The sequence below is a fragment of the Lepus europaeus genome, chromosome 7 (genome assembly GCF_033115175.1).
Source record: "Lepus europaeus isolate LE1 chromosome 7, mLepTim1.pri, whole genome shotgun sequence".
NCBI lineage: Eukaryota > Metazoa > Chordata > Mammalia > Lagomorpha > Leporidae > Lepus > Lepus europaeus.
Window position 1 is genome coordinate 96623888 of NC_084833.1, and position 18814 is coordinate 96642701.

General features: G+C 40.3%; 1 protein-coding gene across 1 annotated transcript in view; it reads left to right on the forward strand.

The window, feature by feature from the left end:
• The window catches only part of ATM (ATM serine/threonine kinase), a 156645-nt gene that overhangs the window by 34266 nt on the left and 103565 nt on the right, over positions 1–18814 (forward strand). The window contains 9 exon segments of the mRNA XM_062196965.1: positions 709–804; positions 2913–3135; positions 8082–8207; positions 8978–9103; positions 10029–10118; positions 12993–13164; positions 16115–16314; positions 18347–18429; positions 18523–18678. Of these exon segments, the coding sequence (XP_062052949.1) occupies positions 709–804; positions 2913–3135; positions 8082–8207; positions 8978–9103; positions 10029–10118; positions 12993–13164; positions 16115–16314; positions 18347–18429; positions 18523–18678 (1272 nt within the window).

Genomic DNA, 18814 nt, shown 5'->3' on the forward strand with positions numbered 1-18814 from the left:
CTGTTGCTTTATACAAATTTGTTATTAGACGGCTGTATTTTGTAGTGATAATGCAGGGTTTTCCAGAGTTAGCCCTAATAATAAATATTCCCTTTGCTTTTATAGTGCTCTATGTCTTTGTGCTTGGATCATTTCTGAAATAAATTGTCTTACTGTGAGAATATGGGGGATGTACGTGAGGAATATGCATATAATTTTTGAGCATTTATATGTCCTTTGTAATCCTGTGTAAATGGATCTATATATGTGACTCAGGTGGATCCTGGATCCTTATTCATAATGAGAGTGTCATATGGGTGAAATGTGTTGAACTAAGGAGATAAGGAAACAAGAGAAAAACAAAATAGCACTTGGATAGAGGAGCAGAGCAACTTATCCATTTGACCTTTCCACAGATGGTAATTGGAAGTGAGTGATGAGAGTATACCTCTGAATGCTGATAGTTTTGCTTCTTTTTCACTATCGTATCTAAAAATGCAGACTTGATTCTGCTTACAAGAAGTGTTGGAAATGAGGGTAACATGATGTATGTCCTTTTACATTCTCCATTCATATATTAAGGAATTTAGTACAGATGAAAACAATTTCAATTTAAAATCCACGTTTAAAGGTCAAGATTCATAGCGAGGCATAAATGTTAATGTTTAGAGGATATTTTAAATGGTTTTTTGTCCCTTATGTGAACCTTTTTCTTTCTTTTTTTTATAGTAATTTTCCTCATTGTATACTGGAAAAAATTCTGGTGAGTCTCACTATGAAAAACTCTAAAGCTGCAATGAAGTTTTTCCAAAGTGGACAAGAATGGTATGTTGTCAAATCTAGTTCTATTTTATTTTAATAACATATCTTTTTTTTAAAAAAGATTTATTTATTTATTTGAACGTCATAGTTACACAGAGAGAAGGAGAGGCAGAGAGAGAGAGAGAGAGAGAGGTCTTCTGTCTGCTGGTTCACTCCCCAGTTGGCCGCAACAGCTGGAGCTGTGCTGATCCGAAGCCAGGAGCCAAGGTCTTCTCTGGGTCTCCCATGCGGGTACAGGGGTCCAAGGACTTGGGCCATCTTCTACTGCTTTCCCAGGCCATAGCAGAGAACTGGCTAGGAAGAGGAGCAGCTGGGACTTAGACCGGCACCCATAGGGGATTCCGGCACTGCAGTTGGCAGTTTGACCCACTATGCCACAGCGCTGGCCCCTTTAATACATATCTTTAATTACAAAGATAATAATTTTACTAGGGTACTAGCTGTATCTTAATTATTAGCTAAATTAGTAACAAAAAAAATCACAAGTGTCCTTGGAGAGAAGATTGTTTTAAATCAGTGATTGTAATATGTGTTCTATAATTTTAGATCAAGGTTACTAGATTTTAATCTAAATAATGTGAGATATATAATAGTATAACAAGTGACAATGGAAAAATTGAGTAGTTAAGGTAAGTTAAAAAACAAAAATTCTGTGAAATCAATTCTTAAAGATGTGACACATGGCCAGCGCCATGGCTTAACAGGCTAATCCTCCGCCTTGCAGCGCTGGCACACCGGGTTCTAGTCCCAGTTGGGGTGCCGGACTCTATCCCGGTTGCCCCTCTTCCAGGCCAGCTCTCTGCTATGGCCTGGGAGTGCAGTGGAGGATGGCCCAAGTGCTTGGGCCCTGCACCCGCAAGGGAGACCAGGAGAAGCACCTGGCTCCTGGCTTTGAATCAGCGAGATGCGCTGTCCGCAACGGCCATTGGAGGGTGAACCAACGGCAAAAAGGAAGACCTTCCTCTCTCTCTCTCTCACTATCCACTCTGCCTGTCAAAAAAAAAAAAAAAAATCTACCTCTAAATAAATATGCCTGCATCCTGTAACCAAGTACCTGAGTTCCATGCCTGGTTCTGGCCCCTGACTCCAGCTTCCTGCTAATGCAGATCCTGGTAGGTAGTGGAGATGGGTCAAGTAATTGGGTTCTTGTAACCTATGTAGGAGACTGGATTGAGTTCTCACCTCACAGCTTCTGCCAGCTAGCTTGTTTCCTGCTGTTGTGGCCATTTGGGAAATGAGCCCTCTGATAGGAGTTCTGTCACATGCTCTCTTTCTTTCCCTTTTCTCTTTTTTTTTTTTTTTTTTTCAATAATAGTAATAATTGAAGCCAAAAATCTAAAAAGCTAGGTTTTACTTGATTTAATTAAGAGAAGAATATGTATCCCTAATTTGTGACTGAAAATAATCACTAGCATGCAGATTTCCACAAGAAGATGTAAGATGAAAAAAATCCTAGCATTTGGAGAAATCAAAGGTGAAAAAAGATATATTTCTAGGCAGTATTGTCAGTGTTTATATATGGTGTTACTTACCTTTTAGTATTTTCTGAATTTGCCTTTGAAATTTTCACTTGTATTTCTCTTTTTTTCTTTGTTCTTTTTAAAGGTTATTTATTTGAAAGGCAGAATGACAGAGAGAGGTAGAGACAAAAAGATATCTTCCATTCGCACATTCACTCTAAATCACTGCAACAACCAGGTGTAAGCCAGGAGCCAGGAACTCTGTTCTGTTCTCCAACATGGGTTTTAGGGCTCCAAGTACTTGGGCCATCCTCCTGTGGCTTCCTAGGCATTTTAGCAAGATGCTGGATCAGAAGCAAGTTTCTAGGACTTGAACACACACACTAATAGGAGATGCCAGCTGATGCCAGCATCAGCCCTACTTGTATTTCTTTTGTTTGTCTTGTGGCAAAATTTCCTGCTGTGTAATGTAATTTGATCCAAGTAGGTATCAAAGCCCAAGGAAGAGAATGATTTAAATGAGGAATAATCCATTGTATAAGCAGTACCTGAATAATGTAGATACTGTGTTAATGTTTTCCTTTGTAATATTTTGCTAATTTATGGAACTTAAATATTAGATTATAAATTAAAGATCATACTTTCTTAAAGTGAACACCAAAAAGTTAAAGAAGAGCCTTCATTCTCCGAAATAGAAGAACTGTTTCTTCAGACAACTTTTGACAAGATGGATTTTTTAACTGTTGTAAAAGAATGTGCGACAGAAAAGCTTCAATCCAGTATTGGATTTTCTGTTCACCAGAATCTCAAGCAATCACTGAACCGCTATCTTCTGGGATTATCAGAACAACTTCTAAATAATTATTCATCTGAGGTGAGATTTTTTTTAGAAAAAAGAACTGAAACTTATGTTTACTCTAACTTAGCAGACTGTTGGAAAAGAGAAATGGTGGTGGGAAAGGGCTTTTCCTTTCTTCTTCTTTTTTTAATCATTTTATTCATTTGAAAGAGAGACAAGACTTAGAGAGATCTCCCACCCCTAAATGTTTGTAACAAACAGGCTGAAACCAGGAGTCCTGGACTCTGTGCAAATCTTCCATGTGGGTGGCAGGAACCCAAGTACTTCTTCACTCATCACCTACTGTGTTCCAAGTTGCACATTAGCAGGAAGCTGAAGTTGGAGATGGAGTTTGGAATAGATCTCAGGGACCCCAGTACAAGTAATGTCTTAACCCCTAAACCAAACACTTTCCTTAAGTAATTGGTTTTAAAATCAAAATGACGGGCTGGCGCCATGGCTCAACAGACTAATCCTCCGCCTTGCGGCGCCGGCACACCGGGTTCTAGTACCGGTTGGGGCGCCGGATTCTGTCCCGGTTGCCCCTCTTCCAGGCCAGCTCTCTGCTATGGCCTGGGAAGGCAGTGGAGGATGGCCCAAGTCCTTGGGCCCTGCACCCACATGGGAGACCAGGAGAAGCACCTGGCTCCTGGCTTTGGATCAGCGAGATGCGCCGGCCGCAGTGGCCATTGGAGGGTGAACCAACGGCAAAAAGGAAGACCTTTCTCCCTGTCTCTCTCTCTCTCTCACTGTCCACTCTGCCTGTGGGGGAAAAAAAAATGACAATACATTGCAATGATTAGGGAAAGTTAGCTTGAAAAAGAGGTAATTAAAGAATAATAATTTGAATACTTGTTTTCTGCCAGGAATTGTGGTAGACATGAATAAGATTGTTTGGGTATATTAGTTAGAGTAGTCACAGTTTGACTTTTAATATGAAATAAACATCTCAATACAAAGGCAGGAGATGTTAAAACAACAGAAAAGTACAAAATTTAAACAGATCTGATATATTTTGGTGGCATTTTAAGAGGAATGAGTGATAATATATTTCTTGTTATGTTTTTCTTTGTCCTGATATAAAACCACAAATTTGCTTCATGTGTATTGTCCTCTTGACTAAACTGATATTTCCTCATGAACTATTGTTCTGGCCATTTCTGTGTATTCAAATCATCTACTTTTAAAAATGTATTTATTTTTTAAAGAATGCTGCATGATGTGGGAATTGTAGTGCAGTTTTTTTTTTTTTTTTTTAAGATTTATTTATTTATTTGAAAGGCAGAGTTACAGAAAGGTAGATGCAGAGAGAGAGAAATCTTACATCCACTGGTTCACTCCCCAGATGACTGCAATGACCAGAGCTGTGCCAATCTGAAACCAGGAACTTCTTCCAGGTCTCCCATACGGGTGCAGGGGCCCAAGGACTTTGGCCGTAGCAGAGTGCTGGATCAGAAGTGGAGCAGCCAGGACTCAAACCAGCGCCCATGTGGTGCTGTAGGCGGCAGCTTTACCCGCTGTGCCACAGCACCAGCCCCCATCCACATATTAAAGTTGTTGCTGAGCCTTTCTTAGACACTGTCAATCAATAGATTTTTATCTTTAAATTTTCACAATACTTTTAAATTTAATATTTTAAATTTTTAATGGCCCATAGGATCTTCATTATACCATGATATTTATGTATGTTCTCTCTCTCTCTCTCTCTCTCTCTATATATATATATATATATGCACACACACACACTTTATTTTAAAGACTTATTTATTTATTTGAAAGTCAGAGTTACACAGAGAGAGGATAGGCAGAGAGAGAGAGAGAGAGGTCTTCCATCCGATGGTTCACTCCCAGTTGGCTGCAACGGCCGGAGCTGCGCCAATCCAAAGCCAGGAGCCGGGAGCTTCTTCCTGGTCTCGCCCGTGGGTGCAGGGGCCCAAGGACTTGGGCCATCTTCTACTGCTTTCCCAGGCCATAGCAGAGAGCTGAATTGGAAGTAGAGCAGCTTGGTCTTTAACCGTTGCCCATGTGGGATGCTGGCGCTTCAGGCCAGGGCATTAATCTGCTGTGCCACAGCGCTGGCCCCTATACACACACACACACACACACACATATACACACACATATTTTTTAAAAGAGATTTATTTATTTGAAAGAGTTACAGAGGGGCAGAGAAAGAGAGAGAGGTCTTCAACCTGTAGTTCACTCGCCAAATGTCCGTAATGGCCGGAGCTGAGCCCTTCTGAAACCAGGAGCCAACAGCTTCTTCCAGGTCTCCCACACGGGTGCAGGGGCCCAAGGACTTGGGCCATTGTCTGCTTTCCCAGGCCATAGCAGAATCAGAAGTGGAGCAGCCAGGACAATGAACTGGCACCTGTATGGGATGCCGGCACTGCAGGTGGGTGCTTTATCCACCAAGCCACAGTGCCAGCCCCCATACATATTGTTTTTTATTCTTTGTCTTCCACAATGCCTTTTTACATAGATAAGTGATAAAATACTTGAATAAAATAGCCCAGAAGCTACAGAAAGGAGTGAGTTCAATATCCAGGGTAAATGACCCAAAAGACCCTAGAGGGGCCAGTGTGTTTCTGTTTTATCTCTTACTTACCTTTGATTACTGACATCCTTCTGCATCAAATTGCATCTAATTCCATTGTAAAGTAATTTATTGTTTTCTACCTTTTCCACTAAAATACTGTTTTGTGCAATATAGGAATAGAAAAATCTGAAAATCTTATTTTACTGTGTAATCTTTGCAACCTTACATATTCTATAAAATTGTCTAAATAGTATCTACTAGAAAAATATTTTGTGCTTGTCTCTGGAGTCCAAAAAGCTGCATAAATCAAGGTACTTTTCCTTCAGAAGCTCAAAATGCCATTTTACGGGTGGGTGTTGTGGTGCAGCAGGTTAAGCCACTACTTGAGATATTCACATTCCATATCAAGATACTTAGGATTGAGTCCCATGTCTGCTTCTCATCCAGCTTGCTGATAATGCACCTGGGAGTTAGCACATGATGGCCAATGTATTGTCACCCACTTGGGAAACCTGAAAGGATTTCCAGGCTCACAGCTGTGGCGTGGTCCAGCCCTGGCTGTTTGTGGGCATTTTTGGAGAGAGTGAACTAGTGGATGTAAGATTTCTGTCTCTTTTCCTATATTGTCACTGTGCCTTTCAAACGAATAAACGAATAGTCTTTTAAGAAAGTTATTTTAATGTCTTTTTTAAAAAGATTTTATTTATTTCTTTGAAAGCTACAGTTGCAGAGAGAAGGAGAGACAGAGAGAAAAGTCTTCCATCCACCAGTTCATTTCCAGATGGCCACAGTGGCCAGAGCTAGGGTGAACTGAAGCCAGGAGCCAGGAGCTTCTTCTTCTGTCTGCATCGCAGGTACAGGAGCCCAAGGACTTGGGCTATCTTCCACTGTTTTCCCAGGCTATAAGCAGAGAGCTGGAATAGAAGAGGAGCAGCCAGTACATGAACCGGTGCCCACATGGGATGCAAACGCTTTGGGTGGAAGCTTAGCCTACTACGCCACAGTGCCAGCCCCTTTGAAGTCTCTTTATATGCATCTAATTTCTTATATCTCAAGACTGAGAAACATTTATTTGTCTGTAAGGATTTTTTTCTTTTCAAAGATTTGTTTATTTTATTTGAATGGCAGTGTTACTGAGAGAGGGACAGCCAGAGATCTTCCACCCGCTAGTTCGCCCCCGCAAATGGCCACAACACCCACTACTGGGCCAGGCAGAAGCCAAGAATTCTGCCTGGGTCTCCAATACAGGTGGCAGTGGCCAAAATGCTCAGGCAATCATCCACTGACTTCCTTGGTGTTACTGTGGAGCTGAATTGAAAGTGGAGCAGCTGACACTCGAACTGGCATCCATATATGTGGAATGCTGGCACTGTAGGCCATGGCTTAACCTGCTGCGCCACAATGCCAGCTGGTCAGGATATTTATCTTTTCTTTTACTACTACCTCAAATATTTAAGAACCTGTGTGTATTGTGCACTGTTCCTTTAAAGATCTGCGTGTAAGGGCTGGTGCTGTGGCATAGTGGGTAAAGCTGCCGACTGCAGTGCCGGCATCTAATATGAGTGCAGGTTCGAGTTCCAGCTGCCTAACATCCGATCCAGTCCCAACTGCTGCTCCTCTGATCCAGCTCTGTGCTATGGCCTGAGAAAACAGTAGAAGGTGGCCCAGGTCCCTGGGCCCCTGCACCTGCGTTGGAGACCTGGAAGAAGCTCTGGCTTCTTCTGGGAAGTGAACCAGCAATGGAAGACCTCTCTCTCCTACCCCTCCCCCGCCTCTGCTTCTCTGTATTTCTGCTTTTCAAATAAATATTAAACAAAAAAAAGATCTGCGTGTAGAGAACATATAAAAGGTTGTGTCTTACTTGGTCAGTAGGAGACACTTAAGCCATTTTTATTGAGAATCTTTGTTATTAGAACACTACAGTAACCTACTAGGTGTTTTCTCAAGATGTTCGGCCGGCGCCGCGGCTCACTAGGCTAATCCTCCGCCTTGCGGCGCCGGCACACCGGGTTCTGGTCCCGGTCGGGGCACCGATCCTGTCCCGGTTGCCCCTCTTCCAGGCCAGCTCTCTGCTGTGGCCAGGGAGTGCAGTGGAGGATGGCCCAAGTCCTTGGGCCCTGGCACCCCATGGGAGACCAGGAGAAGCACCTGGCTCCTGCCATCGGATCAGCGCGGTGTGCCGGCCGCAGCGCGCTACCGCGGCGGCCATTGGAGGGTGAACCAACGGCAAAAGGAAGACCTTTCTCTCTGTCTCTCTCTCACTGTCCACTCTGCCTGTCTAAAATAAAATAATAATAATAATAAAATGTTCATAATATGCCATCTTTAATTCACTTAACTGACCTTTTGCTTCTTAATATGTATATAAAATTTGGTCTTAACAAAAGATAATTTTACAGTACCCCAAACTAATAAAATGATATTTTTCTATTTGTGGTTTCAGATTACAAATTTAGAAACACTCGTCCGGTGTTCAAGTCTTTTGGTGGGAGTTCTCGGCTGCTATTCTTCTATGGGTATAATAGCTGAAGAGGAAGCATGTAAATCAGAATTGTTCCAGAAAGCCAAGGTAGGAGAATTGTTGCTGATTTCTGAAAAAATAGTTAAATTTGTTTGGAAAACAAAATGTTACTTAAGTTGAACATTCCTAATCTGAGATCTGACATGTTCCCTGATCTGAAACTTGGAGTCTGACATGATTCTACAAGTAGAAATTTCATATCTCACCTCATTTGATGTGTTATAGTTAAAATGGAGATGCATAACACATCGTTACATAGGATCACCTTCAGGCTGAGGGTATAAGGTGTGTATGAAATAAATTAATTTCATGTTTAGTCTTCAATTATATGCAAATATTCTAAAATCTGAAAGAAATCTGAAGTACTTCTAATCATTTTGGATAAGGGATATTCAGCCCGTTTGGTTAACCCTTTCTCTTTTATTTATGTATGCTGTTTGAGAAGAAATCATACTGTATGTCCTCCTCTCTTGGTACTTTTTTAAAAAAAATATTTATTTATTTATTTATTTGAAAGAATTACAGAGGGAGAGCAAGAGATCTCTGTCTGCTGGTTCACCCCTCAAATATCTGGGACTCAAAGCTGTGCTCATATGGGATACTGGTGTTGCAGGCAACTGGTTACCCGCTGTACTATGATGTAGGCCCCTTGGTACTTCTGATAATGGAATGACTTGCAGAAAATAAAGTATAATGTTCATGCTTTTTTATTTTACTTTATGACCATGTCTGCTTTGTAAATGCAATTGTCTATGGAAGCAATAGTAAACTATAATTTTAATTAGAATTTTAATTTTCCCTCCTTCTGTTCTTAATAGTCTTTAATGCAGTGTGCAGGAGAAAGCATAACTCTGTTTAAAAATAAGACATATGAGGAATCTAGAATTGGTCCCCTGAGAAATATGATGCATCTATGTACAAGTTGCTTATGTAACTGTACCAAGGTAAGATACTCTGCTTACTTGGTAATGTAGCTCATTTAGGGGAATACATTACTGATTGGTTTTGCTGTTTTGGTTGTTTTTTTTTTTTTTTTTTTTTTTTTGCTTCATTCTTAAGTTCATAAACTGACTTAGAGATACATTGAACTGTAAAGATAATATACAGAGGAATAAAGTAATAGGTAGTCTGAGTTTCTTGTGAAAACTAATTTCATCATTGAAAGTTTCTGAGATTTTCTACCCACTTTCATATGGCAATGACATAGATGATTCTTTTATTGCTGAAGTATTTTCATTTGTTTAATGAAAATTTGTTCTATAAACTATGTGATATGCATATTCCTATACCAGGACTAGTGTGTATTACAAAGATAACTCTAGCACAAACTTTACTTGATTTTGCCCACATCATTTTAGATAGTGTTTATAGTAGAAAGACTACTATTCCTGGTGATCTTTGTTTTGACTAGGAGCAGGTTTATGGCTTTAGCTCAGCCCTGCAGAATGTAAATAATAATTGGAAAGATCTCTAAAAGTTAATAATAACTGGAAATATCTTGAAAAGTACTTGACCATATATCAGTATTTTCAGCATATATTTCTGGTTTTGCATTTTGATTTCTGCCATTTGCTTTAAGTGAGAAAAGATAGAAATGGAAGAAACTGTAATCTGCAATTACTGCTTATGTTTCGTATAATTAGCTGATATTTTAAATTTTTTAAGCACATTCATATTCAAAGTTATGTATTATAGTTATTATTTCTATAAGAAAAGAAGTTACTATTTCTGAAATAATTTGTAGTTTGGCCTTAATAGTAAATTTTTATGTACATTTTTTAGTACATTTTATTTGAAGTAGAACAAATACTGTCTGCCAAGAGTAATTTTAAAATTTCTTTATTGCTTGATTCATTGTCTTAATTATAGCAGAATCCAAATAAGATTACATCTGGCTTTTTCCTACGATTGTTAACATCAAAGCTAATGAATGACATTGCAGATATTTGTAAAAGTCTAGTAAGTATGGTTCCTGTTTTAATTTCATGATTCTAAGATGTGTATTTTTTCTTGTTAAAATGTCTTAAAAAGGTTGGATCTCAAAATATATATCATCTTATTTTTGTATTAATGAGAATATTAAATAAAAACATTGGGTTTGGAGAAAATATATTTGATACGTCCTTAATGTTGGTACCTAATGCAGTACCTGGCTTTTTGTTTCTCAATAAATAATAGATTCTAAAACTGGAAACTAATCTTCTGGGCTCATACCTCTTTCTGTGTAACAATGGCCAAAATTCAGAATAATTATTTTTCTTAAAAAAAAAAAAGAAAAGAAAAACATTACCAGACAAGCAACATATTCTTACTGTGGTATTGATTTTTTTTTTTTATCCCATGAAAATCAGCTTAATGCTGCCTACATTCTGTTGTATAAATAAATAAATAAAACTTACCAAAGGAAATAAAGCCATATAATAGATTTTGGGGAACAGGATCTCGCAGATGAGAGATGGAATTCTCATCTGCAAATGCCTGCAAATTAGTAGCAGAGACCCAGTCATATTTATTATATGTGCCTAGTGCCTGGCACATATAATACACATTAATTCTGAGTGAGGTAATACTCTGTAAATTGGTTATTTTTATTTTAATGCAAGTATTGATGGTTTTCCCTATAACTGTACTTATTTTATAAGCTACATACTTCTATGCCTTTTTTTTCAACTTTTATTTAATAAATATAAATTTCCAAAGTACAACTTTTGGATTATAGCGGCTTTTCCCCCCATAACCTCCCTCCCACCTGCAACTATCCCATCTCCCACCTCTCCCATCCCATTCTTCATCAGGATTCATTTTCAATTATCTTTATATACAGAAGATCCACTTGGTATATACTAAGATTTCAACAGTTTGCACCCACACAGAAACAAAGTATAAAGTACTGTTTGAGTAGTAGTTTTACCGTTAATTTGCATAGTACAACACATTAAGGACAGAGATCCTACATGGGGAGCAAGTGTACAGTGACTCCCATTGTTGATTTAACAGTTGACACTCTTATTTTTTTTTTTTTTTACTTTTTCTAATCTTTTTTTTTTTAACTTTTATTTAATGAATATAAATTTTCGGTGTACAGCTTATGGATTACAATGGCTTCCCCCTCCCATAACTTCCCTCCCACCCACAACCCTCCCCTCTCCCACTCCCTCTCCCCTTCCATTCACATCAATATTCATTTTCAATTCTCTTTATATACAGAAGATCAATTTAGTATAAAGATTTCAACAGTTTGCACCCACATAGAAACACAAAGTGAAACATACTGTTTGAGTACTAGTTATAGCATTAAATCAAAATGTACAGTACATTAAGGACAGAGATCCCACATGAGGAGCAAGTGCACAGTGGCTCTTGTTGTTGACCCAACAAATTGACATTCTAGTTTATGGCGCCAGTAACCACCCTAGGCTGTCGTCATGAGTTGCCAAGGCTATGGAAGCCTTCTAAGTTTGCCGAGACACTCTTATTTATGACATCCATGGTTAAGTTTATTCCAAGGTATTTGATTGTTTTTGTAGCTGTTGTGAATGGGATTGATCTTAGAAGTTCTTTAAAGGCTGTTGATTTTTGTGCATTGATTTTATATCCTGCTACTTTGCCAAACTCTTCTATGAGTTCCAGTAGTCTCTAGTAGAGTTCTTTGGATCCCCTAAATAAAGAATCATATCATCTGCAAAGAGGGATAGTTTGATTTTCTCCTTCCCATTTTGTATCCCTTTAATTTCTTTTTCTTGCCTAATGGCTCCATCTAAAACTTCCAGAACTATGTTGAATAGCAATGGTGAGAGTGGGCATCCCTTTCTGGTACCAGATCTCAGTGGAAATGCTTCCAACTTTTCCCCATTCAATAAGATGCTGGTTATGGGTTTTTCATTAAATACCTCGATTGTGTTGAGGAATGTTCCTTCTATACCCAATTAGCTTAGAGTTTTTATTATGAAAGGGTGTTTTATTTTATCATATGCTGTGTCTGCACTTCTGTGCCTTTTTAAGCAATGTATGGTGTCCTACCTTTTATGAATTTTATGTGTATATATATTTAAATCTCATTTTAAAATATTTATTGCTTTTTGTTTCAAAGAGTTCTAAAGTAAAGGTTGTTGAACTCTTTATTTTGTCTACTTGTATTTGTGCAAATGAATGATACAGAATAAATTCTAGCAGTAAATTTGTTGAAAATATGAATCTTATTTTTAATGGATAGTATCATTATCCCTCAAAATAGTTAAACTAGTTTCTCCACACATCCTTATTAACTTGGGGTATACACACACACACACACACATATTTAAGGTTTATTTATTTGAGAGGCAGAGTTACAGCTAGAGAGAGGGAGAGGCAGAGAGATACCTTCCATCCACTGGCTTACTCCCCAAATTGCTACAGTGGCTGGAGGTGTGCCAGGCTGAAACCAGGAGCCTGGAGCTTCATCTAGGTCTACCACCTGTGTGCAGGGGCCCAAGCACTTGGGGCATCCTCTGCTGCTTTCCCAGACCATTAGCAGAGAGCTGGATCAGAAGAGGAGCAACCGAGACTCAGACTGGCACCCATATGTGATACTGGCACTGCAGACAGTGCCTTTACCTGCTACGCCACAGCACCAGCCCCAGTACATAACTTTTTAATACAAAGAATCATTTATAAAGTTTGCAAATTAGGAATACTGCTGTATTACAGTTTTTATATCCATTTTCCAAGTGGATGTTGAGTAAAAATAATACTGTTGCATTCATGGATACATAAATATTGAATTCTCTGGGTGAGTTTTAACTATTTTTTCCTGAAAGGAGCCAGCTTGAACATCCTTGTTTCTCTTCTTTGAAGGCAACCTTAATAAAAAAGCCATTTGACTGTGGAGAAATAGAATCAATGGAAGATGATACTACTGAAAATCTAATGGAGGTGGAGGATCAGTCATCCATGAATCTCTTTAATGATCACTCTGCTAATAGTGAGAGTGATGCAAATGAATTTGCAGAGAGCCAAAATACTATTGGTAAATACATATTTTCTGTTCGGGATGTCTTTTACCTCTTTATATTACTTGAACATTATAGAAAGTCTCATTAGGCCGGCGCCGCGGCTCACTAGGCTAATCCTCCGCCTTGCAGCGCCGGCACACCGGATTCTAGTCCCGGTCGGGGCACCGATCCTGTCCCGGTTGCCCTTCTTCCAGGCCAGCTCTCTGCTGTGGCCAGGGAGTGCAGTGGAGGATGGCCCAAGTCCTTGGGCCCTGCACCCCATGGGAGACCAGGAGAAGCACCTGGCTCCTGCCATCGGATCAGCGCGGTGCGCCGGCCGCAGCGCGCCGGCCGCGGCGGCCATTGGAGGGTGAACCAACGGCAAAAGGAAGACCTTTCTCTCTGTCTCTCTCTCTCTCACTGTCCACTCTGCCTGTCAAAAAAAAAAAAAAAGTCTCATTAATTTCAATTTTATGCTCATTTCATTTTTCCTTAGCATAATTTGTAATGATTGTTCCCTTCCTGTTCACCTTAAATTTCTTGGATTTATTTATTTTTTTTAAACTAAATTTATTAGCTTTCTATTATATTCTTCCCAGAGGAATTCAGAATTATAAGATATTACTGCTGAATTTCACCCCTCTGAAAAGAGCATTTGTTGTGGTGGTTAATCTTCTGCTTGGCATTCCAGCTTCCTATGTTAGAGTGCTTGACTTGAAGTCCTAGCTCTACTATACTTTCCACCTCCCTGATAACACGTATCTTGGGAGCCGGCAGATGATGGTTCAAGTAGTTGGATTCCTGTCACTCATCTGGGAGCAATACGTGGGCATTTGAGAAATGAGCCTGCAGATGGGAACATGTTCGCAATCTATATGCCTCTCAAATAAATAAATAAAACTCACAAAAGGAAATAGAGCCATATGATAGATTTAGGGGAACAGGATCTTGCCGATGAGAGATGGAATTCTGATCTGCATATGCCTGCAAATTGGTAGCAGAGACCCAGTCACTTGAACCGTATCATTGCTTCCTCCTAGTGTATGCACTGGCAAGAAGCTGGAGTTGGGAGCCAGAGCTGGGAATTGAATGCAAGTACGCTTGGCCAAGTGCCTGACAAATACGCTTGGCCAAGTGCCTGCTCCCATATCCCTGTTATAACTTGTTACTTTTAATGTTAGCTTAACATTAAAATAAGCATTTTCCCCAAGTAACTGCTGCTTTTTCTTTCTTCTTTTTTTTATTTTTTGACAGGCAGAGTGGACAGTGAGAGAGAGAGACAGAGAGAAAGGTTTTCCTTTTGCCGTTGGTTCACCCTCCAATGGCCGCTGCGGCTGGCGCGCTGCAGCCTGCGCATTGCGCTCATTTGAAGCCAGAAGCCAGATGCCTCTCCTGGTCTCCCACGCGGGTGCAGGGCCCAAGGACTTGGGCCATCCTCCACTGCACTCCCTGGCCACAGCAGAGAGCTGGCCTGGAAGAGGGGCAACCGGGATAGAATCCGGCGCCCCGACCGGGACTAGAACCCGGTGTGCCGGTGCCGCAGGTGGAGGATTGGCATATTGAGCCACGGCGCCGGCCTACTGCTGCTTTTTCTAAGCCATTAGCAGGGAGCTGGATCATTAGTGGAGCAGCTTGGATGCCAGCATTGCAGGCAGTGGTTTTACCTGTTAAGAGCACAACTTTTTAATGACTATACTATTTTTTTAAAGATTTATTTATTTATTTGAAAGTTATCGTTACACAGAGAGAGGAGAGGCAGATAGAGAGGGAGAGAGGTCTTCCTTCCGATGATTCACTCCCCGATTGGCTGCAATGGCTGGAGCTGCACTGATCCGAAGCCAGGAGGCAGAATCTTCTTCTGGGTTTCCTATGCGGGTGCAGGGGCCCAAGGACTTGAGCCATTTTCTACAACTTTCCAGGCCATAGAAGAGAGCTGGATTGGAAGTGGAGCAGCCAGATCTCAAACCGGCACCCATATAGGATGCTGACGTTTCAGGCCAGGAGGTTAACCCGCTGAGCCACAGTGCTGGCCCCAACTATACTGTTCTAATATTAAATATTGTAATTTTCTTGACCATTTTTTTTCGAGCATTTTTTATTGTCAGAAATTTGGGGGCTGGCGCCGTGGCTCTCTAGACTAATCCTCTGCTTGTGGCACCAGCACCCCAGGTTCTAGTACTGGTTGCTCCTCTTCCAGTCCAGCTCTCTGCTGTGGCCCGGGAGGGCAGTGGAGGATGGCCCAAGTGCTTGGGTCCCTGCACCCGCATGGGAGACCAGGAGGAAGTACCCAGCTCCTGGCTTCTGATTGGCACGGCGCCGGCTGAGGCGGCCATTGGGGGAGTAAAGCAATGGAAGGAAGACCTGTCTGTCTGTCTCTCTCTCCCTAATTCTGCCTGGCAAAAAAAAAAGACTATTGGAACTCAAAGAGTTCTTTTCTGTTTCCTTGTAATAAGCATTACTATGGTGGAATTAATCTAAATATCTTTTTTCCTGTTGTTGATTATTTAATAATAGATCCTTTTCATCAAGAAATTTGAAGCTTTTGTTGTATAATTAAATTCATTGTAGTTTTGTTTTCTGTACACTTTTTGGGGTAGGAGAAGGGGAGGATATTCCAGTTAATACATATGGCGGGACGGAGCTGTGTCGCAGTAGGTTAATGCCCTGGACTGAAGCGCCAGCATTCCATATGGGCGCTGGTTCGAGTTCCGGCTGCTCCACTTCTGATCCACTGGTTCACTCCCCAAATAGCCACAATGGCCAGAAGTTCTTCCAGGTTTCCCATGCGAGTGCAGGGGCCCAAGGACTTGGGCCATCTTCTACTGCTTTCCCAGGCCATTGCAGAGAGCTAGATTGGAAGTGGAGCAGCTAGGACTCGAACCGGCAGTGGCTTTACCTGCTATGCCACAGTGCTAGCCCCTAAAAAAAAAATAATATCTATGGCTTTTCTACCTCTCAGTGTTAATAAGTGCTTTTCATTTTTAGGTGCCTCTAATCCATTAGCTGAAGAATATCTGTCAAAGCATGATCTCCTTCTTTTAGACATGGTCAAGTTCTTGTGTATGTGTGTAACTACTTCTCAAACCAGTACTGTGTCATTTAGAGCGGCTGATATTCGGAGAAAATTGTTGATGCTAGTTGATTCTAGCATATTAGACCCTACTAAATCTGTCCACCTACACATGGTGAGTTAAGTGAAATGAAGAAACTGTTTGATTCTGTCCCACTGTACTGATTAAATGCGATAGTCTAACATGTGAGAATCACAATTGCCTTTGTTTTTGTTTGTTTGTTTGTTTGTTTGTTTTGACAGGCAAAGTGGATAGTGAGAGAGAGAGACAGAGAGAAAGGTCTTTCTTTTGCTGTTGGTTCACCCTCCAATGGCCGCCGCAGCCGGCATGCTGCGGCAGGTGTACCACGCTGATCCAAAGGCAGGAGCCAGGTGTTTCTCCTGGTCTCCCATGGGGTGCAGGGCCCAAGCACTTGGGCCATCCTCCACTGCACTCCCTGGCCACAGCAGAGAGCTGGCCTGGAAGAGGGGCAACCGGGACAGAATCCAGCACCCCGACCGGGACTAGAACCCGGTGTGCCAGCGCTGCAAGGCAGAGGATTAGCCTATTGAGCCGCAGTGCCTGCCACAATTGCCTTTGAAGACTTGATACTGCCTCCTTAAGAATTGAATCTGGGACTAGTTATAAAATATACTTTTCCTTTTTATGTATTGTGAAAAAAATTTATGTGCTTGCTGAAATATTGAAACTTGGATGAAATTTGGTTAGATTATTCCCTTTATGTGTAATTATCAAATTATGTTATTAGACTAGGTCAAGAAACAGATGTAGAATATAAAAAGTAATGCATAATTGTGTTTGAAGTCTGCATCTTGCCTTTGTCTTGATACAAGTGAAAGATAGCTTCATTTCTAGTTCATTACCATAGGGTTTGTTTGGTTTTCTCTTTTTGTATATGTAGCTCCATTTTGTGACAGTCAAAAACGTAGCTTTCCACTTAATCTTAAAACATTTACTTTAATACTCAGTTGCTTTGTATGTAACTAATCTCTGACCATGTCGGCTGTCTCCTTAACTTCAGCCCCTGTGTATAAGGTGATAAGAGTCCCTAGGCCAGTGAGAAGCTGAGTGGGTCCCAGGGCATGTTTCCATTTCCAGAAAATTGGCAGACATTTGGTGAGTCACTAATTCAGAGTAACATGCTGGTTGTGTCCCTGATAGATTGCCTTAACACATTCCCAGCATGGGCAAATATACATGTGACCCCCCAACCACAGCAAACAAATTTGTGCTCTGTTTAAGCCCTTGGTTTTGGCCCTGCCAGTTAGTCTAGTCAAATCTCTAGTCCTGGCCAAAGGGAAACTGTTTTATGCTTTTCTTGAAATGGTGTTTAAAGTCACTTCAAAGCACTCAGTAAAATGTGACTTTCACATCAAATATTTGAAAGCTTCATTTTATTTTCTTAATATCAGAGATAAAATAAGCAATATACTATTCTGCATATGGATACTAGGGGTAAAAATCTCATATGATCTCCTAGTATAACTAGAAAAACGTTTGGTATCTCTCAGAAACACCACCTAGCTGTATCTTCCATTATGTATGGCAGTTGCTAAACAGCGCGTAGTATCCAATAGTTCCATGTTAAGCTTCAGAAAGTTGTCATTAGGAAGGTAAGTCAGGGCCTTTGACTTTTCCTTCCTGCCTGTAGTTTTCTCGCGTTTCCAAAACAGATTAACAGGATAGATTTTAACCATTGAATTCTTAAAATCCAATCATTATTTTGGGAGGATGAAGATATAATATAGTTTCAGATTCTCATTGAATACTTCTGTCATGATAATAATAATAATTTATTGAATTTCCACATGGCAGCCAGATTTACATTTATTTTCTATAATCTTCAACAGTTATCAGGCCAGGTCACTGTATATCCCTGTTTTACAGGTGAGAGTACAAAGGTCCCAGATGATTTTTTAACTATATAAATTAATGCTGTTGGTAGTAGGCTTTACATTTAGCTCTGTTTGACCTCAAAGGCTTTTTTTTTTTAACCATATGCCCTTTTGAAAATTTACATGGATGTGTTTGTGTGTGTATGTATAAGGAATATATATGTGTGTGTATATATATATGTATATGTATACACTAATATGTGAATGACCAGTGAAAAAAGCTGATTTTTTTTCCCTCCCTGCTATCTTAGTATTTAGTGCTTTTAAAGGAGCTTCCCAGAGGAGAGTATCCCTTGCCAATGGAAGATGTTGTTGAACTTCTGAAACCACTATCGTAAGAAATTAAAGCCATGTTATGTTCCCTTTAAATTTCTCAGCTAACTGATAAGTTCTGCTAAGCTTATAAATTAAACTTTTTTCACCACAGCAATGTGTGTTCTCTGTATCGTCGTGACCAAGATGTTTGTAAAACAGTTTTAAACCATGTCCTTCCTGTAGTGACAAACCTAGGTCAAGGCAATTTGGATGCTGAGAACACAAGAGATGCTCAAGGACAATTCCTTACTGTGATTGGAGCGTTTTGGTAGGTACAGGCTATTTTGTGGAATGTTTGTTTTTCTTTTACTACCTCTGGATACAAACGTATACTTTGTATTTCTGCATTAGTGATTTCCTCTGATCTTCCTAGTATAACTGAACATCTTTTAATATTATCAGAA